The 26441-nt window shown below is 35.1% G+C and overlaps 1 protein-coding gene across 1 annotated transcript in view; it reads left to right on the top strand.

Moving 5' to 3' along the window:
* The first annotated feature begins 744 nt into the window (after nucleotides 1–744).
* LOC140152794 (equilibrative nucleoside transporter 3-like) overlaps nucleotides 745–26441 on the top strand; it is a 34659-nt gene continuing 8962 nt past the window's right edge. The window contains exons 1-8 of the mRNA XM_072175286.1: nucleotides 745–925; nucleotides 3578–4074; nucleotides 6405–6486; nucleotides 11514–11647; nucleotides 12335–12426; nucleotides 24061–24111; nucleotides 25402–25487; nucleotides 26305–26353. Of these exons, the coding sequence (XP_072031387.1) occupies nucleotides 3686–4074; nucleotides 6405–6486; nucleotides 11514–11647; nucleotides 12335–12426; nucleotides 24061–24111; nucleotides 25402–25487; nucleotides 26305–26353 (883 nt within the window). The 5' untranslated portion in view covers nucleotides 745–925; nucleotides 3578–3685. The remainder of the gene's footprint in view (nucleotides 926–3577; nucleotides 4075–6404; nucleotides 6487–11513; nucleotides 11648–12334; nucleotides 12427–24060; nucleotides 24112–25401; nucleotides 25488–26304; nucleotides 26354–26441) is intronic.

Raw genomic sequence — 26441 nt, forward strand, 5'->3', positions numbered from 1 at the left:
GCGCTATCGCGTAGTGCGCGGTGTACTGACGGGCGCAGTGCAAGCATCGGAAAGCATTGCAGTGTGGTTAATCGTGCAGGTGCATCTCATCGGATCAATAGGCCTATTTTCAACATATTTCAATACGGCCTATTAGGCCTACAGCAGAACATGACTATTTCCGGGGTGCAATATTTTTTTCCGTTGTTAACATTTGAATAGGAGAAACGTATACCCTAACCCTAACCTATTACCCGTTATATTCGGCCTGATTGCGTTCATATTTATCCCGATTGATGTTATTACTTTAGCATGTTTTGTAACGTCCTACATCCAGATACTAATTTAGGGGTATTGGGTTCCTCGATGTGGTAGCAGGACAGGGCTTGGAAGAGGCGAACAATCGAGAGACGTATATACCATAGTACATGTAGTTTAAAAGGTCAGGGCATGTAGGCCTATGGGTAACGGGTGTTGGGTAATTAGAGAGAGTCTTATCACCCAACCACCCAACCCGAAAACCGCGAAATCTAGTAAAATATAAGTTTGATAAACATTATTTGTAATAGTATTTGTTCAGTATTAAAATTTTTACCACCTAAAAAATAATCAAATGCAAAACTTTACAATGAACCAGAATTCTTGATAAATTAATCGTACATCAAACATAATTTAGATTGCGGGTGGCTTAAAATGACGTCATGCATAATTAGATAAGGCATCTTTTGTGTGCAATTTTGTATTGAGCAATTCCCGTGCTCGTTGGCCAACAACCAGCTGATTTCTGCCTTCCGTTACCACATTGAATCGATAGAACGACAGCAGCATCCATTCATTCTTCAGCTGGGCAGTCGGCATAAAAAGCACGGGAAGTAATACAGCAAGGAAACCTTGGATATTCAGGCTGAATTACACCATTTCTTGGTCAAAGTGAAGGCTGCTATAGGTAGGATTTTATCTTGTGTATTGGTATACATGCATGTATGGTAAAATTTCAAAGCTTTTTTTATGATGAAGTGAACAGAAATGCGGGCAGAAATGCATGCAACTCATGGTTGTGAATTGGAATAGCCATTTTTAAATGACTTCACTACACGGGAATTTGATTTACAGTCACAGATAGTGCATGTGGTGAAGTTCCCATCTCTATTTTGGGTATGACTGGGCATCACTGTCAATATAGGCAAAAATATGTAATGTTCTAAACCTCATTATTCCGTGTATAAATAAAATTGAAATGAAATGAAATGAAAACTACGTGAGTGGTGTTTCACGTTTTGCAAAAAAAAACCGAATTTGTTTTGCAATTCATTTTTTCATAATGACAGTCTAGTCACTGCTCTAAAGACAATGTTCAAAGAATAATTCAGTTCAACATTGAAAGACTTTCTATTTAATTGCATGTCTGTTGAAGTGGGAAAATTGGTAAGAAGGTTGGATAATTTTATTCCTTGGTTGGAGTTTGGTTGTTGGTCAAATAATTTTCTGACCATACTATAATTTACATCATGTGACATGTACATTAATTCACTCAGCTGGTCCTAAAGTTTTGAACAAGAAGAAGCTGTCTAGCAATATTGCAAACATTTCAATAAAAAAATAAAGGTTTTTGTTTATTTTCCCCATTAAATGTTACTTTTCACTCGCAGATATATATGTCCCATTGAAATTTTGAGCCAAACAAATAGGGTAAATAAAAAGATATTCTGTCGGTCGGACATCCGGGCTATCTCTAGTCTCGGGCCCAAACTGCATGTGGCTCACGGTTTGTTGTGAACAACAGAAACCGGCTGTGAAGGAGGCTACATAGCGATGTTGCTGGAGTGACATTCAATTTGGAAAAAAGCGACACTCGACCATGGAATTTAATTTTAAGTTTGTCAGTATATAAGCGGTAAATCAAGTAAGTTTCTTTCACTCTGAAGACTTAGAAACGGTTGTTTGATTCCACTGACTATTTGCGATCGAAATTTACATTACACCAATGACAGAAATCATCAACAAAAATCGAATCAGGGACTTGTTTTCACTCGAACATCATCAACCGGAAGTGACGTGACACGGACCGACAGAATACCGGTAATAACAATACTAGTGTATGGGTTGGCAATTTGACAGTTGGATTGGCATTATTATTTTCACAGGTCACCGACCAAGTATTTTCTATAGTGTGTTTGTACTCAATACAGTAGATCACGAGATGTTTACCTGTACAATTGTTGCCCAACAAGGCTGAACCTATCCCGGGACCTACAATTGAGAATTTAAGATACCCTGGATCATGCAAAACATTGTTATAATGTAAATGCATGTGATAAACTTGAATTCAGAAATCAGAATTTGTGATTTTGATACATGAATAGCCCTGTGGGTTCCGTTTGTATTTAAAGGTAGGACATATCCCAGGAGACTTATGACCGTTCCAGGATTTGGAAAAGGGAATCCAGGACATTTGCAGCAATGTATTTTGCATGAAATCTTGGGGCGAAATCAAAAATTTTCTCTCAAATACCCCCCCCCCCCCCATTTTGAAGACACATTTTCATAAGTTCACCCCCTTATCACAGGGAATCGAGGACATTTGTTCCAAAAAGAATACCCCTATTTTTACCATTTCAAGGACACTTTGGAATTCCCCCCCCTATTTCACTGGGAAATGAGGACCTTTTTTTTCGGAAAAAAAAACCTTATCATAAAATATCAATTTTTTTCCGGAACTACTCAAAAACTGGACAGAAAAAATACAAAAAGCAAAAACTGTACCGGTAAGTTATTCTCGAGAACTCTAGCTTTGAATTTGCACACGATAGTTTGCATTCGATGCTATTGCTTTGCTATGGTTTTTCGGTCGGACAGCGGTGTACATAGTTTTTTGCACCGGAGGTTGTTTATTAAAATAACTTTCATCCAGATTTCAACATTAACAGAATAAATAACATGTTGTAAATAATGTCAGTATTATGTCACACTGTCCAACTAAAAAACGATAGCAACATACTCTAGCATTTAATGCGTAACTACCGTGTGCAAATTCGAACAAGTTCTGCAAGTAATGAATGTGTGACCGATAATTTGCAAATTTTAGCGCCTACCAAGATCAAAATCCAATTAATGATACCAGGATTGTTTGATTTTTAGCAATAATTAATTTATAACAGTAAAAACTTATCCACAATTGGCTTCAATTGAGCCGTCATTTGACCAATTTTTGGCTTTTTCAAACTAAACTTTTACACAATGATACATACGTGTATATGTAGTGCCAATACATGTATGATCCACTAATTGCCAACCAAGAGTCGACATAAGCAAGTGAGCAATATTCATATTGTATGTTAAAATTTTACAATTTTTTCTCAAGTTGCCCCCCGACTACTCTAGATCCGCCACTGAATTATGATTTGCACCTTGACTCTAAAACCAACAGATGTCGATGTATCGTGAATCATGAAGCCCAGTCCAGGAAACTTGCCACAAAATCATGACCCTCTGATAGGAAGTCCTGCTTACCCTTGCACTTTTCTTAATGACACAATGTAAGGCCTGGTGTTGTTGTAGATGACATAATTGCATAATGAATGTTTCCTTAAATTCCTAGGTTAATTGGTGCAAATTGGCCCACAGCTGTTAAGTGTTTGAAGTCTGTGAATGGTTGAATAAGGACCTAAAGCCTGCTGCGAGTGGAGTGGAAGACAGTGTAAGCATCATGGAGAGTCAAGTGGTATACGAGGCCAATGGAACACCAAATGTGAAGATTTTGCCCTCGCCAGATACTGAAATCAATGGTCATATTCCGAATGGACATACTAATGGCCATGTGCCCAATGGCCATGCAAATGGACATCTTCCAAATGGTACCACACATATGAATGGTGGACTAAGTCCCCACCAAAGCCCTCACAAAGACCATCATGGGATCCATATTATCCCAAGAAGTCCAAGACTTGGCACCCCACATCGAAGACAGTATGTGCCCCTTGAGGCAAATGAAGATGACGATGAACTTGGAGAGTTTAGACAAGGAGGAAGAATTGCGTGCAATGAGAAGATGATGGAAGATGCTGTTATGGAGGAAGAACAACCACCTAAAGACAGGTAAGAGCTTACTATTAAAATGTCACATTTATTGTTTCTCAGAGTTTTGGTTCAAATGTTTGAAACAAAAGGTAAATTAGATACAATTTTTTACAATGTATCTTTGAAGAAATATAGATCAAAATGTTTTTCTCTACAGCCAGCTCATGCAAGGCATCAATCACATAATGAAAACACAGCCAAATTAAAAAGTCTCCAGTAGTTCCATCCCCATTTACTCAGAGAGTTGATGGCAAAATCATTTTTATAATAATTTTCTATGTATACACTTTCCTTTGAAGGTTGATACCAAATTTGATATCAAAAGTTTAATCATTGTGAGCAGAGGAACCTTTGTTTGGAAATTCGTGCAATTTTAAAAATGACATAGGGAATTGTATCACATAGCGGAACTAGCATGAGTGCCAAGAATTACGTCGCACAGGGTTCACGTTTTAATGCGTCATTGCGTCCTGGACGCAAAATTTTGAAAATGGGTAAATATGGGCGCACTGAATTTTTAAATCCAAGGAGGTTAAGGGGTCCAAAAAATCTCAACTGGACGCATCCAAATCGCAGCCGGATTTACTGTGTAGAAATATTAAAAATTCTCCCATTTAACAATGTTAACTGTTTATCTACATAAATGTGTCATTAATTTTCAAAATCGGCCACAAAAAGTCGTTGTTTTTAGGAATATCCAAGGCTGGGAGCCGTCAATTTTCAGTTCATATCGTCGCCGGTCATTATTTTAGCCTTCCAAAACTTTCAGAAAGTCCGGCATTCTAGGCCCCAAATTGCATAATATGCAACTGAACCCCTTATTCTTATTTTTAAAGATTTTGGCGTTTTGGACCCTTTGTTTTTAGGTTTAGACGCCCTATTTTCAGACTAAAGGTGAGGCCGGCAGGTTAAAGGTTTACCCATGCATGCCAAAATGCAAATCAAATACCCCGCTCTTTCAATTGTGCGCAGGCAAGTGTACAATGATGCCTGTACGGGTTGCTTCAGGCCACATAATAAACTGATACCATGCATTGACTTTTGCGTGGTCAATTCATAATTTCAATTTGTCATTTTTGAAAGTGCACAAATTTCCAAACAACGGCTCCTATGCTCACGATGATTAAACTTTTGTATCAAATTTGGTATCAACCTTCGAAGGAAAGTGTATAGAAAAAAAAATACAAATTATCTTTCCATAAACTCATCAGACTCTGATTAAATGGGGACGGAACTACAGGAGACTTTTTAATTTGGCTGTGTTTATGTAAATATGTATGCCAGCAAACAAACAAAATACATACCTGTAAAACAAGGTACTAGTAGATCTGAAACCCTACTTGGTTGTTTTTATGTTTATGATCAAGAGATTACTTTTGGCATGGTCCATAGATGTAAAATTTGATGCTACGTATAAATGTGGCTTAATGTGATTAAAACCTTGATTGTAAAAATAAGCTTGATTGATCCTGTAAATTAGAGCCATAAGTTTTCTGTGTTCTACTTTTGAAATGCCATTTTGTCAATATGTCACTTTCTGTGTTTTTTGACACTTTTTTTCTGTTTTCTTGTGGCTTTCCATGTTTTTTTATTAATATTATTTTATTCACTTTTTTAATTATTTCCATTTCATTTTTCCAACCACATCCTGTTTTCCGTTTTCTACCTCCGATTCCGTGAAATTTATCCTTTTTCCGTATCACGGAAAACTTCTAAGGCTCTACTCAAGTCTACGGTAAATCTGTCTAGATTTATATTGGAAAAACACTTGAAGAAGCACAAGTTTGGCATGTCACTGTCAGTCAACTGTCACTTTGAGACATTTTTTGGATTAAAACTGGATGATGATTTTAATATCACTATCACCCCTGTAGCTGTTCCTGTTATAAATTTTATAAAATAACTTGATTCCTTACATTGCTTACAAGTTTCATAATTCTAAATTGATATGACATTTTACTTTATCGATTCTGTAAATCTGTCTAGATACAGGCCACCAATTATTAATAATTTACATTTTTTGTGCAATACAGTTTTTGTGCAAGAACAATTAAAATTTTGCTTGTCTTTAATTTCACTAATTTCCCCGTTTTCTTATCACAAATATACAGTATCACTTTTCTCTGTATATTTATGTTATTTTTGTATAAATATGAACTACAAAAAAGTTTTAAAATTGATCCCTGCACAATCTTACCAAAATATAGTTGGATGGGTGTTCCATCGAAGAGAGATAATTTATAGCCTCCATAATTTTCTCCCCAATTCTGAATTGCAGTCATTTGTGATGTAAGTGGAAAGAAAGTGTTTGAATTGTTTTTGCTTTTGTTTTTCATTCTCTTTCACAGATGTTACATAGTGTATTTAATCATGGCACTACATGGAGTAGGCACATTATTACCATGGAACATGTTCATCACAGCAGAAGCAGTAAGTTATGAATACAAAAAAGGGGGTGGATTCAGTAAGGTTGCACCACCACCCTTTATACTGAATTTCTTTTACTAGACTCTAGACCAAGTTGTAAATGTTTTTGCCGACTCCATGGTTGACATAGCCCCCCCATCTGTGAAGGCAAGAGTGAATCATGAACAGGAGGAGCATGTAAAGAGCAAGTGCAAGGAGTGTTGCAAGTTTCTGTGGAACATGTAGATTGTAATGTATGTGTTTGCACAACAACCTCACTAAAAAAAACCTGCTGGGATCAGTTGAAAATGGGTGATTTTAAGCCCCTTATTTGCACAATTTCCCAACTCAGAGGGGAACCTTCTCCCCCTCAAAGTTTCAACAGAATGGCCACCATGAAGAATTTAGTGAGCTGAAAACTTTTTAAGCAGCTTCCCTTACAAAAACCTGAATCTGTGCCTGTAAATAACATTGATGATATTGATAATGCAACATAAAAATAGGCTTCTGACACTTAGTAAATAACAAGTAGTGTACCTCAATTAAATAGCGAATAAGGTGTTACATGAATTAACTCCGAACTGTGAAATCTGTGAGTATGAATGAGTTGCCGGATTTTAAATATAGTTTGTTGATATGGCATGTCAACCAATCAGGTTAATCGTGTATATGGTAATATCAATTTATTGTAGTCGGGACAATAAATGATGTAATTGAGTACTTGGTAATGACTCTATTGTGCAAGAACTCTCTAATTAGTACAGTCCATTTCCATCTGTTACATGTGATTATCCATTGTTTGAATGGTATATTGCCCTGATCAATTGACTGAGCCTGCAAATTAAATTGTCATTATCTGAACGGTTTTATTCAATTTTGCTCTGTGCAAATTAGGCCAATAATATTGTTAATACTTATCCAGGGTCCTATTTAAAAAAAAAAGATAAACACAAATGTTGCTGGCATGACTTGTTTTAAAGCTTACATTCAAACATGATAAAGGCAGACCACTTAACAATTTATAGGATAAGTGCATACTAGATATGAATCTAGCAGTAGCTATCAGAATATATCCAATGTATAGCATAAATTTTATGTCCACTTGATTCTCTGTTACATTAATTGATTGCTTCCAATAACAATCAACTTCTTTTACAATAATAAATTTGGCTTTATAGTCTTCTATGCAGACACTGAATGTTAATTGTACACACAAAAGCAAAAACACTAAAAGCAAAGACAATAAAAAGACAAGGGAAATGAACAGTTGCACATGAAATGTATTGGCATTGTATGGATGGAAGGTACTTTGACATTAACAAAGCAAGCAATTCCCTAATACATGTATGTACTGTGTAGGCCTACATGTAGGTGGATGAACTATTTTGTACTGTTTTATGAGCAAGTATTGTTATCTGCCCTTCAAGGCTATTCTCATCTTATCTGGCCAGACATTTTAAACTTTTAGAACCTGTATTTGAAATGCACTAAAGTGATGGAAAGGTACTTTTTCATATATGGTCATTTTCACGGTAAAGGGTGTAACTTTGGATTTTTAACATTTTGATCCGTAGTTTTCTAATAAAGCCACAGAATTCCATGATTTTTGGCCACATAAGTCATCTAGTTAGCAGCTACCTTGGGTAGCATAATCATCTTCGGGAGTTACTGCGTTCAGTTTTAGCAGGCTTAAATGTACCTAATATTGCCATTTTGAAAAACTGTAAAAAACAGTAACATTTTGTAAAACCCTGTGTTTTCTTCAGTTAGTTCATGGATAATTTTTCTTATCCTGAAAGTACGGTCATATGTTCAGTAAACACTGCCACATTAGATTTAATTGTGAACAGCCCTGTATTTTTGAGAACCGGACTTGATATTTGTCGTTTCGGAGGCTTCATTTTCCGTTAACAATTGTTAACAAACTTTGTGGGTATAGCTTTGGTTCATAATTCTTGGTTATTTCTTCACTTCTTCTTGATTCATAACAGTTGATATCTTAACTTGAAATGGGTAACAAAAATTAGTTGATTTGCAAGCTTTTAAAATTTTTATAAAATCTTGACTTCAAAGAGCCGATTTTCCGTTAACTTTTTGAAGCCTCGAAACAAACTGTTCAGCAAGCTTGGGCAAATATAAATAAAAGAGCTCATCCAATCTATTTATCAAAATGTAGCAAAGTAGATCCTCAAGTCACTTGTTTTTAAATCATGGAGATATATATCACCGTTTGAAAATGGGACCCAATACAAACTTTCCGTTAACAATTGAAGCCTCCGAAACAAATGAAGCCTCCGAAACAACAGTAAACTTAATTATCATCTATGCATATCTAAATTGGTATGTTCCATATTGATATCTGCATTGTAATTGTTGCATGATATGTGCAGAATGTCATAAATTTAAAAAAATTGATATTATGGTTAATGCTTGAAAAATATACTGATATCCAAGAAAGCCTGTTTCGGAGGCTTCACATGCAAATAACACCATACTTAACAAATGGGTGAAAAAATTATCATGTTATAAATCTGCAATATCTGCCGCATAGAATCATTGATTCAATACACACAAGAAAATAACAGCTTAGATGATCCCAACAGTGTTGTTTTCAAAAAAACTACTTCTGCCATGTTTAACCATTGTAAACATGAAGCCTCCGAAACAAAAAAAATGACTTGCTGTGATAATTTAATTTTTGTCACAAATGAAATTCAATACTTAGAAGCAAAGCATGAAAATTGGTAATTGTGATATTTTTTACCTATTTTTTCATGTCAACTTGTAGTAGTTAGCCAAATATTTTACTTTTATGATCACCTGTGTTGTTAACTGAAGCCTCCGAAACACAAATCGCTTGAATTGCCAATTCTAAAAAATAACTCCAATTTCTGTGAAACTTGGCTGGGAGGTTCCTTTCATCAAGTAGTATTTGTACATGAAGTTAGACATTTAAATTATTTTAGGAACCCAATTAAAACTTAAAAAAATATGTTTAAGGTTGGGAAATTTCCATTGCAAATGACCCTTGATGTTAAAAATTTTCAAAATTGCAATTACAAACATAGCAAAACATGGTATAAAATTTAACTTATATCTGTTGACTTACTTTGGAATGGGATTTCACATGTATTCCAGCTTTCATGTCATAATTTTCTGAGCTTATGTAAAATACATTTTTTCTTAGATTTTAACCAAAATGTTATGGAAATGTCAAATTTTTTATCAGAAATCAAAAGGTTTAAGCCTTGAAACACTATTTTACTGGAATTTAAGTTGCTTCTATGCATGATTACAGTAAACAGAAACATATTTAAGTGGTTTGAAATTTTGACCCTAAAAATCAAAAGTTACACCCTTTACCGTGAAAATGACCATATGTTAAAAAGTACTTGTCATATTTTTAAAAGTAAATTGAAATGAAAAACATTGAACAACATAATTTTCATTTTCATTAATTTAAGATGCATTTCTGAATCCATGGGAAATTCAATTTTTACTTTTGTGTATGCTTTCCTCAAGCATCTTAAAAATATTTACCCTCCCATGCTGGTATCAGAATGGGGGTCATACAAAGTTTAAAACAAACTTTCACAAGTTCATCTCCTTGTGAAGCATACTCCAAATTTTGTCCAAACTCTTATACATAAATAATTTAGTGAACTATTTTCCAATTTCCTTTGATTTCCATGGCATACACCAGCAGGCATGAGAATTTTCAGTTTAAAAACTGAATTCAGTTTTTTTTATAGTCAAAATTTCCGCAACTTTATTTAATTTCAGCCTGTTTTTGGTACTTTTTTTGCCCAATTTCACGCGCATTTTCAGTTTTTTCAGTTTTTTTTAGGAAAGTGCAGTCTCATGCCTGCACCAGACGAACCTTAACCATTCTATCACCTTTATTGTCATAGCTTATTTTATTTGACCTCTTTATTGGTTTGAATTAATTATCTTCATCCAGTTCAATAACACTAGCTGTCTGACTGAAGCATCATAGCAGTGGATGAGAATGATACATCTGTCAAATGCACATGTCTTGTGGGTGGGTGAATGGCCGAGTACGTGCAAGGTCAATCAACTCATCCCTTTTACCTCAGACATACAATGCAATGCTGGAATACAAAATACAGTGGAAACTCATTATAACGAAGTTGTCAGGGACAGAGCAATTGGTTCTTTATATCCAAATTTCGTTATATCAGGGTTGTAAAAACAATAAATAACAAAAGAATTTTTTATCTTGGTTCTGGAAAAATACTTATTTATAACAGGGTTTTTCTTGTATCAGATTTCGTCATAATGAGGTTTTACTGTAGTTGCTAATTTTATGTAATGTGCGCTGGAGTTCAAAGAGTACAAAATATTTTAACACTAATTTATTGTAATACGTGCTGGAGTTCAAAAGCTTATCAGTTGAAATCTCATTGTGATTGCAGTGACCATAATGGTTCCCAAATTCCAAAATTGCACATAATGAACTGCCATAAGTGAGTGCACATTTTAAATTATCATGTAATTGGCATTAAATGTAAAAATGTGACCACAACATTTGATGAACCAAATGTGAACTCAAAATGTTCATGCTTTGTTAGCATCCCTAATTTGCAAAAAGTATTTTGGACTTAGGTTGCTCACTGAAATGCCATTTTTGTCTACATTTTGCATACTTTTAATGTTCATCTGGGGGTATTGAAATAGTTAAAAATAGATTAACCCTAACCCTACCCGTGGTTTTTTTGCTATCGGAAGGGAAAGAAGAAACGAAAAAGGAGAGAAGATGAGGAGAAAAGTCACTTGGCACCCCCGGGATTTGAGCCCGGGACCCCTCGCATGCCACGCAGAAGGTCCCCAGCCTGTCGCCACACAGGTGACGTTGGCCCGACCGGATTCCCTGGGTATAATATATGACTTGGGCTGATTGCGTCATCAAGTCACGTGGAATGCATGCACGCAGAGTGGTTTTAATAGTGAGCTTTAGTGAGACCTAGTTGGGTTAGGGTTAAATGTCTTGATGTTTTATTGATTCTATTTTGTTTATGATTTGTTCACAGTACTTTACACAGCATAAGTTTGCCAATGTGAGTGATGATACTGAATACAAGGATAAGTTTGTGACATATCTCGGGATTATGGGATTTGTGCCAAATGTCACATTTCTCTTTGTCGCCCTGTTCTTCCCTCCAAAGTAAGTCAAACTACACATAGTTTCACAACAAGTCTGGTACAGTGCAGTTACATTTGTACATCACATATTTAACATGGATGTGGTGCTGACAAATCGCCTAAATTTGACAAATGACAAACGACCATGTTTATATTATACACTGCTGGATTAGGCATGTATGCACCTACATCGGTACCAATAATTTTGTATGGATCATGATTGTATTGTTAAATTTGATTTACCACAGGCGTAACATGTGATCACATAGATGTATTGATCCATTTAGTGTCATGATGGCCAAGAATTGTTTGGGGGTGCTGATTTCGGATTTTACAATTTCATAACGTTGTGAAAATATTGAAACAAATGGGCCCTTCCTTTCATGCAACACGAAACTTGACATTAATTATGTCTGTTGTTTTTTTGTCCAATATTGAACTTTTTGGTTGTGACTGCACCAAACAACTTTAGGCAGGCTTTACATTTTACAGATTTCTGTCTAAAACTAAATCAGACAATGTTCTTTCACAGAAGTTGGCAACAGCAACTACCCTTTAATAAAAACATACCTTTTAGCTTAAGGTTATAGTAAATAGTAACAGTAAATCTTAATAAATCACTCAAACTGGTCATAATATTCAACAAAACTTCCTGGTATTGTACCATGGCGTTAAATTCCTTCCTTCCTCTCTTTCTCTTTTGCCACAGGTCGTCACGTCTTACAACAATTATATCTGTGAATGTAATGCTGTCGCTGTTTGTCCTTACGACCATCATGGCTGTTGTGGATTCCTCAGGATGTGAGTATGCAAGAAATTGAATGTCATGTCTATGTTAAAATTATGATGGCATTGATTGATGAAGTCATTGAAGTGACGGATAATTATGGATTGAGAGTGTACAGTTGTGCCATAACCTGGTTCTGGAAAGCAGGAATTCCTTTAGTATAATCCCATTTCTTTGGTAATTCCCAAGTTCATTCTATAATGTTTGCAAAGTTCTAAATAAGTCCTTACTTATACGCACTCAACATCAATTGTGTTCATAAGATATTGTGCAAAATGATATGCGCTAGAAGGTTAGCAGTATGCTCAAGAACTTTGCAAAACATTTTAATCATAACTGAACCAGAAATAATCGGGTTTTGCATCTAGTAGTTGTTGTACAACTTGCCTAGTGGTTGTTGTACAACTGAAGCAGATTACCTTGAAACGTCACTCACATGAGATATTACTATTTGATTCTCAACGATTAACTACTCTTGATAATTAATTACTGGACGAACTTTTAACTATTTCCTTTGACACTGGTCAGTATAAATTCATACATGTACTGTAGCAGGAAACTTCACTTGGCAGAGACTAGCTAGTTTGTCGTAGGTCATTCACCCAAAAGAATCTCCAAAGATCATTTCTTTAAGAGCCTTTTAGGTTTCAGTTGATATTGATGTCAGTCAGGCAAAATGTTTTTTATTTTTTCTTGCAATATAAACCGCTCCATATTTGTTTCATTTATGTTCAGTAGATAATTACGGTAATAATTAAAACTTATGTGTTTCACAAGCTTCACAAGCACCTGCATAAAATGCTAATAATGAATCATTTCAGTCCTTGTCAGTGCAAGGCAGTCAAGTTTGCTCAGTTGACAAGGCATCAGACCTCAGTGCCTGAGGTTGTATTCGGGAATAGATAGGGAATTACTTTATATAAGTAAATTAGAGCTGTGAACAAATGTGTGAATGTCAGTTGTTAGAAAGTACAGGAACAATTAAGCAGACAAAAAACAGTTGACTGCTGTTTAATCATTAAATTTGATTGTGATGATTGCATTTCTGAATTTAGCATGCTAACTTGTAAAAACCAATTGATTTGTAATGACCTACTAGGGGAAACATGATCAGTTGGAAAATCAGATTATGTTCAAATATTTTTTTTTTTTTTTTTTTGATGACGAAAGCTGGGTTGGACATCTGGGCACTGTTTAGCCTGGCAACACATTGCGTTGATTTAAAGGGCAATCCTAGTGCACTGTGCACAGTCCATATTACCCTAATACGCTCAAGTTGTTTCCAAAGACACTGCTTGTTTTCACCATCAGGTGACTTGTTTGCTAGTATTTGGCAGTTGGGATGTTGTTCAGCCATTGTCTATTGCCCGTTTTTTAGAACAATGTGATGTACACTCTATGTATACACTAATCAGGATTTTACTATAAAAATACAAAAGGACAGGAAGTTTTAGTGAAAAATAGACTTGTGAACAGTTCCAAACAAATGAATATTACATGAAATATTTAGAAATTTAATATAACTTGCACTCACAGTCTGATAATGATATACATGTAGGTATATAAAATCAGCAAAAGTAGTTGGCTGTGATATTTAGGGCCTATGTTTGCAAATAAATAGAGGAGCACAAAAACAAAGGGTGGGGCAATAATATTCACTATCCTATCCTATAGCCTTCCACCTTCGACCAAGGGTAATTTGGGAGTAAAAATGTTAACCAAATGGCAAAACACAAGATGGTCTTTACATATAATTTATAGTATTTACACAGCTGTATACAAATGTGACATATCAATCTTACCACTGGTAGCATAGAAGTGTTATTTCGCTATATTGTTGTGATCGGTTATCTAGAGATTGCTAATCAGTTGTGAATTCTAAAGGTGGCATAAGAAAACTTGTTCAAAATTTGTGATAAGTGATGTTTAAAAATTGGCTCTTTTGAACAGATTCGTAACAAAGTAGCCAGAGGGTTGACACATGTCTGATACTAGTAATTATAACATACTTGGGTTTGACAAGCTTATGTCAGCAGGTTGTTAGCAAGCTGTAGAATATGTCATAACTGATGTTTTGTATTTATCACAATCATATCATTGTGTTTCCATTGTCAAGCCAACCAGTGAGCCCAACAGGACTTTGGCCTACAGGGTGATGTGTTATCTTGTGTTTGTATATGGACCGGGGTGACGTGTTATCTTTGTGTTTGTGTAATTGTTGATAAACCATATGAATTGAGGATAATATAAATGAATGGAAGATATCCGTATTGTGTCCGTAATACTGTAGGATATAGTTTACTGATAATGGTTCTTGAATGTGTTGCACGTAAGCAGTTTGCTACTTGTTAATCTTCTTATAATTCCCATTTTGGAAATATACAATGTAGATCCGTTTATGGTGGAAGTTTGTCTTATAGTAGCTATTAACCCTAACACCCATAGATACCACAAAAGAGTAAAAAGACCACAATGAAAACCAGTGCGCATGTGTGAAACCCAGGGTCTGCGATGACGTAATCACCATAAGGGGCTGTACAATAATTATGTGTACCCCCGGGGTGGTGAATTTTCAAAATGGTCTGCCAAAATTGCTCCCCCCCTTTGGCCGTGCCAAAAAACCTTTGCCCCCCCTTTTGATGTGCCAAAAAAACTTTGCCCCCCCCCTTTGACGTGCCAAAAATTCTTTGCTCCCCTTACACATGCAGGATTTTGGAACCCAAATTTAAAACCCTAAATTGTCTTATCATATAATGCTAGCGATGGTGCCCAAAATATCTGTGCCAAAATCACTTGCCCCCCCTTTCGACCTGCCAAAAATGCTTGCCCCCTATCGCCCTGCCAAAAAATGCTTGCCCCCTCCCTATCGTCCTGCCAAAAATGCTTGCCCCCCCATTTGGCCTGCCAAAAATCTTTGCCCCCGCTACAATTCACCAGACCGGGGTACACATAATATTACACCACCCCTAAGTGCTATAATGCTCACGAAATGCTAAGTGCAATATGCTCAGCGTAACCTGTGTGGCTACCGGTCGGTGATCCTGTGCTTAGCATGTCTAAGGTTCGAATCCCGGGGGTGCCAAGTGACTTCTTTGTTCATCTTCTCTCCTTTTTTGTTTCTTCTTTAACTTCTGATAGCAAAAGGCAGGGTTCATTGTTAGGGTTAAGAAATACTACACCCTGCCCAATTTTGTGCCTATTTTTTTGCATTTTTCTCAAAAATTATAAGCGCATTGGTGACAAGTAAGATATGTATATTATAGGGGCAAGGACTACAACTACTGCACTGGAAATTTTATTTCAATGCAGACAATAGTTGTGGAGTTACAGTCGAAAATGAGGGAAAACCAATATTTGATCAATAAATCAATAACTACTTGCCTTGAGTTGCTGAATTTTCAGTGCAGTAGTTGTAGTCCTTGCCCTATAATATACATATCTTACTTGTCACCAATGCACTATAATTTTTGAGAAAAATGCAAAAATAGGCACAAAATTGACCAGGGGTGTAGTACCCCCTTAATTAGTGTTTGGTACTCAGATCATTGTTTACTTGCCTTTTGCCTATCGCCTGCCCTTGCTAACTTCCAACTTCCTTTTTTGGCATACCATATATACCTGTACATATATGTACAAGCTGGCTTAATACTGACAGGCCTGACCAAGAGGCCAATTATCAAAGGTGGTTGCAATTGTAACTTTCATTTTTATGCACACATGGTATCATGCCTGTAGTATTTTTCACATGGCAAATTATGGTGTGTAATCGGGTTTTGATTGAGCAAACTTCAATCAAAACCAAAATTGTCATTGGCGTAATAAGCCCTGGGTTTTGTTGAAAAGGGTTTCATTGTCCTGTAGATCAATAAAAGGTGGTGCCATGCGTGTTGTGACATCAGTCCGACACCTGTTGTGCATCCATGCCCTGTGTCAAGTCGCGTGCCAGTAGCCAATCATAGGCAGCGGTTCTGGGGGCGTGGCTGTTTTCACAGAAATTGTTGCGGGAAAATTCATAAGCTGTTTCGATACCATCCGAAGAGGTCAGGAAAATTTTAAAACCCACCCACCACTCCCTTATGAAAAATATGATATTAAATGGCATTGTTTCTTTTGCTTTTTACCATTTTGTCCAATATATGAATCAAAATGGAGATACATTGCTGCATTTGAGCAAGTCATTGGGAATGTTTTCACATACTTAATATTTAATGTCAATTCCAAATTAGGATGTTTGGAAATTGAATGGGGTTGTCCTAATTCGAAATGAGTAATGATTAGGTCCAAGCCAAATATGCTGTTTGGGATTTGAAGTGGGTCGTCTCACTTCAGGACCATAAATGGCATCAGATGATATAGCTGTCTGATTATGTAAAAAGGGTATCAGATGATATTGCTGTCTGATACATATATGATTTCAATGATTGATATATATTGCTTTTAAAGAATAAGCCAGATGATATAGCTGTCTGAGGCGCTAATGAATTTGAATTTATATCTATTTAAAATATCAGATGATATAGCTGTCTGATTAGTAAAAGGGTATCAGATGATATTGCTGTCTGATACATATATGATTTCAATGATTGATATATATTGCTTTTAAAGAATAAGCCACATGATATAGCTGTCTGAGGCGCTAATGAATTTGAATTTATATCTATTTAAAATATCAGATGATATAGCTGTCTGAAGTGATATGCGATATTAAATTAAGTATGAAGAACACAGTTGACACTTGATCAACTGTGTAAATGAAAGGAAATAAAAGATTCGGATGGTAAAGATCCAGCTCCGGCAATAGTTGTGTTTGGTCTACTTATTGCGTCCATAGGACAATACATATCAAGAGCTGAATGTAGTGTCATGCTTTGATTGGAGGGGGAGCATGACCTAGTGGTGTTTGTACTCAAATATTGAGACAAATGGAATTAGCACAAGATGAATCGGTATGGGTTCTACAATCAACGAAAAAAGTCCTTGGAACGCTTGGCACACTCTGTCAAGATTCCGTGCAGAATTTCTTATGTTCATGGAAATGACCTATATTGTGTTTGGGAAGAAAGCGTGACATCTACAACAATGATTTCCCTTCCCTCTCCCCATCAAGCAATGTTGGAACACATTGGGGAACCGCTGAAGACATTGGCATTTCTCAACATTGCACGGGGAGAGGGGTGACAGTTTTCCATTATTTACATAAGCGTTCCAAGACTTTTTTCGTTGATTGTCTCTGCCGAATGCAAAATATTTCATCTAAATTTCGTTTTTGTCTCATAACTCAAAAACGGCATGTTGTATGAGCTTCAAATTGCACACGAATTGAGAGTGGATTAAATGCTTTGTAATCATAATAAAATTGTTGATAAAGAATTTGGTTTATTTAGGGAATGGTCATTGGAAACACCCCCTATGCTAAATTACTCACGTTTCTTAATCATGGCTCTAAAATGCTCTAAAATGTCGTTTTTGTCCATAACTCAAAAACAGGATGTTGTATGAGTTTCATATTGCACCAGATTTGAGAGTAGATAATATCCTTTTGAATCATAATAAAATTGTTGATAAAAATGTTGAGTTATTCAGGGAGTGGTCACTGAAAACACGTCCTATGCTAAATTACACCAGTTTCGTAATTATGCTCTCTACTGTAGTCAAATTTCGTTTTTGTCTCGTAACTCAAAAACACTACAAATACATTTTTTACAATATCACAATGTTTTGGAGCATGTTTCCAAAATATTTTCAATGTTATTAAAACTTAAAACATTTTGTACCCTTTATGATATAACCCAACATGTAAATGTTTTCTCTACAACTTGTCTATGCTGAGTATAGGCATATCCGAGCGAATCAGAAAGATTATGATATAACAATTTGAAACTACTCATTTCTGAATATTATTTATATTAAAACACGCTTTTGAGATGAGAAAAAAAAAAGAAAAGAAAAAAAACAAACAATTGAATATACTATTTAAAAAAAAGACCACCACTGGGACTCGAACCATTCACATCTGTCAATAGTCAAAAGGTTATCAGTCTGAGGACTAATCCGCTACGCCACGCTGCCATTTCGCAATCGAAGTAACAAGTTTTGTTCTTTTATTATAGTAGTCAGGTATCGGGGAAAGTGTAAACTTGTATAGAGTGTTTGCACGAAAGGTCATGGGTTCAAATCATCCTCCAGACACGCTCCATAAGATATGCTAATGCATAGAGTACAAAGAATTACTTCGATCAAAACCAGTTAAACAGGTGATTGGTATTGTACTCTGTGCATTTGCATGTCCTCTGGAGCGTGTCTTTAGGATAGTTTGAACTTAATGATCTTCCATGCAAGCACCCTATAGTAGAAACGGCAAAATGTATCAGTTTACCATAATGACAAAATGGTCCAAAAGCGACATTTTATGTTTTTAGGCCGCATCTCACGAAGCGTCACGTTCGTTTACATTTGCTATACCAATTGAAAATGTTTTATTGCAAAAGAAATGAAACATTCGTTTTATATATGAAATTTGCTAGCAGTTAAGTTTACCAATTTGAATTGAAATAAATACGCATATAAACAACTCATTTCTGAATATTATTTATATTAAAATACGCTTTTGCGATGAGAAAAAAAAACAAGAACAGAAAAAAAACAACAATTGAATATACTTTTAAAAAAAGACCACCAATGGGACTCGAACCACATCGGTCAATAGTCAAAAGGTTATCAGTCTGAGGACTAATCCGTTCATACGCTGCCATTTACCATTGTCGAGTAACAAGTTTTGTTCTTTTATAGTAGTCAGGTATCGGGAAAGTGTAAACTTGTATAGTAGAAATGGCAAAGTGTATCAGTTTACCATAATGACAAAATGGTCCAAAATCGACATTTATGTTTTTCAGGCATCTCATGAAGCGTCACGTTCGTTTACATTTGCTATACCAATTGATTTTGAATGTTTTAATGCAAACTTAAACATTGATTTCATATATAAATTTGTTAACACTTTACCATTTTGAATTGAAAAAATACAATATATATTTATTTCAATTCAAAATGAAAGCGTATGAAGGATTAGTCATTCCTTTTGTTAACCTATTGGCTATTGACTGATGTGCGTGGTTCGAGTCCCAATGGTGGTCTATATTTTTTTAAGTGTATTAAATTGTTGTTTCATTTTAATTTTATTTTTTTCTCATCGCAAAAGCGTATTTTGTTATAAATAATATTCAGAAATGAGTTGTTTCAAATGGTTACATCATAATCTTTCTGATTCGCTCGGATGTGCCTATACTCAGCAAACACAAGTTTTAGTGAAAACATAAATTTAACACGTTAGGTTATATCATAAAGGGTGCAAAACGTTTTAATAACATTAAAAAACATTTTGGAAAACATGTTGCAAAACATTGTGATATTGTACTGAAAAATTCATTTTAGTGTTTTTGAGTTATGAGACAAAAAACGAAAATTGACTCAGTATCATACAGAAGAGGGCCATAATTACAAAACTTGTGTCATTTAGCGTAGGAGGTGTTGTCAGTGACCACTCCTAAATAACTCAACATTTTTATCAACAATTTTATTATGATTCAAAAGGATATTATCTACTCCCCTAATCGTGTGCAATATGAAGCTCATACAATGTTCTGTTTTTGTGTTATGGACAAAAGCGACATTTTAGAACAGTTTAAAGCCATAACTATGAAACGTGTGTAATTTAGCATATGGGGTGTTTTCAGAGACCACTCCTAAATAAATCAAATTCTGTATCAACAATTTTATTATGATTGCAAAGCATATAACCCCCTCTCAAATCGTGTTCAACATGAAGCTTATACAACATTCTGTTTTTGAGTTATGGACAAAAAGCGACATTTTAGAGCAGTTTAGAGCCATAATTATGAAACGTGTGTAATTTAGCATATGGGGTGTTTTCGGTGACCACTCCCTAAATAAACCAAATTCTTTATCAACAATTTTATTATGATTGCAAAGCATATAATCCACTCTCAAATCGTGTGAAATTTGAAGCTCATACGACATTCCGTTTTTGAGTTATGAGACAAAAGCGAAATTTAGATGAAATATTTTGCATTCGGTAGAGACAATCAACGAAAAAAGTCCTTGGATCTCTTGTCACACTCTGTCTAAATTCCGTGCAGAATTTCTTATGTTCATGGAAATGACCTATATTGTGTTTGGGAAGAAACGTGACATCTACAACAATGATTTCCCTTCCCTCTCCCCATCAAGCAATGTTGGAACACATTGGGGAACCGCTGAAGACATTGGCATTTCTCAACATTGCACGGGGAGAGGGGTGACAGTTTTCCATTATTTACACGCAAGCGTTCCAAGACTTTTTCGTTGATTGTAGATACCAATGCTGCATAAGGGGTGTGATTTTCTTAGAGAGGGGGAAAGTAAAATAGCTAAAACTTTCATTTTGATATATTATTGGCTTTAAACTCAAGAACGGCAAGACCTGTACTGGAAATATATTAAAATAGCGTTAATGGGTTACTTGACTCGTTTTGTATAAGATCAAATGTTGCACAGTTTGTTAGTGAAAACGGCTAAAACTGAAAAAATATGGCTCATGCCATCCGACTCGCCATACGCAGATGGACAGTTACTAAGTAGTATTGTAATGCTTGGAAAATCATTCTGCATCAAATATACTGGTTCCCTAACAATAGGGTAGTTATCATTGTTTAGGAGCGAATTGGAAAGTCAACTCTATTTTGTAACTGGCGATTAGTGGTATATAGCATAGATGTGATTCGATACATGGCGTATTTCTATTGGTTAGTTTCCCACCTGTACTAAAATCATTATTTACCTGGTGTTGAGTCTCAGTTGGCGCTGTGCCCTAAGCATTTTGAGAGTAAAAATGTTATCTTAGCAACCAGGAATATGGGCCAAAGCATTACCAGGGCACCAAGGCAATCACATACTATGCTAGAGAAGTATGGCACTCTGTTGATCCGATTGATATGTGCACCCTGTTATTGTTAATGAGTGACATTCGAGTGTTCCCTTCATGAGTAAAATATTGCATACTTTGCCACTTAATCAGCCAATCAGATTACCGGTCTGTTTTTTTGTGAGACAAATGAATTAGCCAATCGGAACCCCATTTCTGTGTTTACGCTGTGTATGCTTTTGAAATGCAATTCATTTTTCCCGAAGTATTTTTTCCTTCCAAAAATATGAAGTGTTCTTACAGTACTCGCATAAATATCACAAATACTGGAAGAAAATAGTTTTGATCATCATGCACTGTACTGTGCAAGAGACCAGGAATTTCCTGATGAAGTAGTATGAGGTACTTCCATTTTGATTTCCTTGTTATGTAATGTCTTTCCATTGTTACCACATCCTGTAGACAATTCAATGTTGTTCACAGATGTAGGTCAAGGAATATCTTCACTCATTGTACCAGATTGACAGGAATTCCATCAAGGTCTATAAACATGACAATGCAAGCCTAGTTAAACAGAAATCCTGTACCATTTTTCACCCAATGTGGCAGTGACATTGGTAAGCATGTCATTGGGTCCAGCATCAAATCACTTGATTTCGCTCAGATTGCTGGTGTACACACCACCCCCACCCACACCCCTTAAAAGACACTGCATAGATGCGCGCAGGAAGCAGCTACCTCGGGTGTATTGGTGTCACTTCCACATCGGGGTGAAAAATAGTACAACACAGTCACAAACATGTCAAGAAGGCCATTAATGTTTAAGACCTGTAAAATCTGACTAGTAACATCCTAATACTGTTGCTATTTTAAATTCTCAGGCATAAGTGTATGTGCCTTGTGTCATATCAAATGTACGAGCATACTCCACAGAAAATCCGACCTTAGTGATTGGTTTGTTTTTTACTGAGATTTGCATAGTTTACAGCGTTATATGCAACATATGGATGGAATGCTTGGGGACACACTCTTTGCTTTTAAATTTATATGTCGGTTCCGAGAAATATAAATAAGCAAAATTATTGTGCAGTGGGTTTGACCCTCATATTTTTTTTTTTATATCAAGGCACCCTTTATGCCGGAACATAACAATACCCTTTTTACATGTACAAGAGTGATCAGTGGGGAAAATATTGGATACTGAACCGCTGTTTGAAGCATCAGTAGTGCTACAATACAATAAAATGTCAATAATTATAACAGGAATTTATATTTATATTTCAGAAGCAAATTGATATATATATAAGTTAATATATTTTATTGTTGTTTGTTTTTGTTTTGTTTTTGTTTGTTTGATTGTTTTTGGGGTTTTTTTTTGGTTTTTGGTTTTTTTAATCCAAATTTACCTCAAAAATAGCATCATTTACAAATTGTGGAATTAACAAACTGAAAGTGGTAGTGAATTAAAAACCAAACCTGCAACAAAATTATTTAGACGCTATAGGCCTAGTGATAAAAACTATTTTCATCAAGGTACTGAAAAATATCATCTATAGTATTAGGAGAAAAATATTTGTTAGTCACGTAAACCACACATGAAAAACTGTAAGCATTATATTTAAATAATTTTGTCCTGCTGGTGACCTCAACCACTGACTGTGTGATTTGAAGAGAAGACAAAGAAGCAATCTCTGTGGTTTTTAACCATTCTGTTATGATTGCCAAGGGAAATATGTATGAGACTCCATGCTTAGAGACCCATATCAACATTGTGATTGGATAGTAATTGGCCATTTAAATTCATTTAAAAAAATGTGATAGCACATTTAAAGCAACATTACTTTCATGTGTAGAGTCGTTTTCTAACTGTGGTATTTTCCCTTAACCTTTATAAACTGCTCATGTCAAATATAGACACTTGAAAAAAATATTTGAATAAAAAATTAATGATAATAATTAAAACCAAAATCTTGTGTTGATGTTAAGTGTTGGACTTGTTTCAAGATGCCTACCATTGCTTATACATGTTTTGCATTAGTTTAAATTAGGGTCACACATATCCAGGTTCAAAGTACTCTGTAAAAGTTATGTTTTCAATTTGAAAAGAGTACACCTCATAGAGATTGGACAGATTATTGCTTGATTTACACACTTGTAAAATGAAGGGATGTGCGAGTCACATACCAACATGAAATTTTAAAAGCTACTTTGCCCTGCTCATATTAAAGGGAAAGTTCTGTTAAATGTAAATTTGAAGGCACAAATATTGTCTGTACAAGTATTGTTTGTTTTTGTTTTGTTTGTTTGTTTGTTTGTTTTTGCTATGTTCCATGTATTCTTGATGCATTTGATGTATTAACCTATTTACCTTAAAATATTTTTGTTAGTCAAGACTCAAGAGTGTTTTATCCCAAATGAAACTAAACCAAAACAAAAAAAACATGAAATATGTTTGCATCTATAATTAGAGGGAAGCAAAGGCTTTCTATGTTTGTTACAAAACGTACAAAAGCTTCAGCCTGATTCCATTTGTGTTTTATTCTCGCAACAGGTTCAGTTAAGAGTATGCAGACATCATGCCATCATGTGTATTCCACGTGCATCGATTTTCCTCCAGCTTAGAACATCTTAAAAGCAATTTATAATGGGATTCCTAAAAGGTTAGACATGTCAGACATCAAGCTTGCTTCATTAACCATCTATTTTTCTTGTCTCATCTTCATTTCAGGGCCCAAGATTTTCTTTGCTATCACCATGGTAACCATCGTGCTTTTTAACTGTAAGTATGTCATTATCACAGGATGATATCAAATTTGGGTTAGTTTGTGTAAACTGACTCTGCTTGTACATTAGCCCTGCCTGTGTTGAATTAAGCTTAATATGGCTGCCTAGTGGGTGGGTAATCTCAGATAGTCCTTTATTGTGGTGTGACTTTAGAATGGAATTACTTGCTTTTATCGTTTTTTATTTCATTAGAACCCACAAAATGATCAAGAGCTCATGAAGTAAGTATCACATGGGTTTGATTTAGTCAAAATTGGTTTTTTGAAATTAAGGGAAATCACTTGAGCATTTAAATGAAGGGTTTCCTATACGTATCATAATGTAATTGAAATGATAATAGAGTACCCTACAGTGTGCCCTCCTAAGGAAACTCTCTTCATCAATTCAGATTTTAAACTTGGTTTATAAATAGGCCTACCACCTACAATAATTCAAACCTTATTGCCATTGTATATAGTGTTCTTATTTTTGCATGTTTTAAATGTGGAAATTAGAATTGGGTAAAACTCCATTTGTTGTTTAGATTAATTCTAATTTTTGATTAATTATATTGCTACCCAGCAAACACAAAACATTTTTTTTAAACATTTTTAACTGGTTATATTTTGGGTTATATGGTTTGGTAAAAGCATTTAAATAACATTAAATGTTGGGTATTTATAGAGGTTATGAATTTTTAAACGTTTCGTATGAAAACACACTACAGTAGAACAACATTTTTAAAATGTTGTCGAAACATTTACTGTAAAACATTGTATACAGACATTATTTTACAATAGATAACATTATGTAAGAATATTTTGCAATGAGTTATCAAAAAACATTTTATAACTTTTTTTAGCTTTTGCGAATAATGTTGAAAACGTTTTGTGTTTGCTGGTTAGCCACTTATGTTTCCTGTTTTTGAAGGTGAAACATTTTATACATGTATATATATTTTATATTATAAAATACAGTGTGTAATGAACTTCATGTACTATACATTAATTCTTAATGCATTTGGACTTGATACAGTCAAACATTACTTCATACAGTTACAATACATTGCTAATAACAGACCTGAAACCTTTCAACTTTTTACCGGAGATGAGCTTTTTTTGTTGTTGTTGTTGCTCAAATGTACAAGTTTTTTATTTTAGCCCAATTTGAGCTATTAGGCCTATACCTCAATTTTATGTGGTTTTCAACTTTATACAGCATTTTCAGCCTTTTTCACTAAAGGTCAGTTTCATAGCTGTAATAAGAGTAACATATTCTAATATAATTTATGCATATTGTCACACAGGTGGAGCTGCTATCTATCAATCTGGTCTGTATGCTATTTGTGCCAAATTCCCTCAAAAATACATGCAGAGTTACATCATAGGCCAGGTAAGTTATCCATTCATATCAGAATTCCTTCATACAATGATGAATTAATAAGCAAGATTACCATCTAGTTGATGAATAATTACAGCAAACCATTCAACAGTTGTTCTATAACTTGGCTAAATAAGCATATTTTCAATAGCAAATTACGAAGTACTAATTTAAAGACAGGTGAGGAAATGAATGTTAAAACAAATGTTTGGGTGTATGTATAATTGTATATGTCCATTCACAAGGTACATATCCAAAGTAAAACAATTATCATGAACATTTATTTACAATATTTCTTTTCATCAAACACTATGATCCACAACATGATCATCTATCAGGGCACAGTTCTTTAACCCCAATACATTTGTATATTCATTGAATGACCTCTGAAAATGTGGGTACAAAAACTCACTCTGCAGCTTGAATTCAAATTTTGCACTGTGATTGTTTGATTGAGGTTATTGAACTATGCCATTGGGATGCGGTCATTGTGGTCATTGGTATGAGGCCATTGTGGTCCATAGTGAGGCCAAATCACAAATTTGTTTGCTTGTTGCATTCTTTGTGGGGTGAATTTATTGATACTTTTCATTATTTTTAACTAGATCGTAGCCAAACCTATGGTAGGCCTAGTAATCTCATAAACAATAGCCTCCAAAATTAGGGCAGGTATTCTTTGTACAGTAAAAAAAGTTTTGTCCAGATTGGGGTCGGTAGGGCGAGGACAAGTAAACAAAACAATTACGGCCTTGAGTTTCAATTATATCCCTCCATACGATAGCCATTCCAAAAATGTGTCAAATTGACAGTATTATTTTGTTTATTACAGGGTCTTGGTGGAACATTATGTGCTGTCATTGGAATTACTACTTTAGCTGGTAAGTATAGCTGCCACACATTATTACAGCTTTCAAAATGTTCTGAACTTAGGCTAAAAAAGTTTGTTTCCTGTGGGCCATGTGTATT

This window comes from Amphiura filiformis, chromosome 5, assembly GCF_039555335.1.
Source record: "Amphiura filiformis chromosome 5, Afil_fr2py, whole genome shotgun sequence".
Classification (NCBI taxonomy): Eukaryota; Metazoa; Echinodermata; class Ophiuroidea; order Amphilepidida; family Amphiuridae; genus Amphiura; species Amphiura filiformis.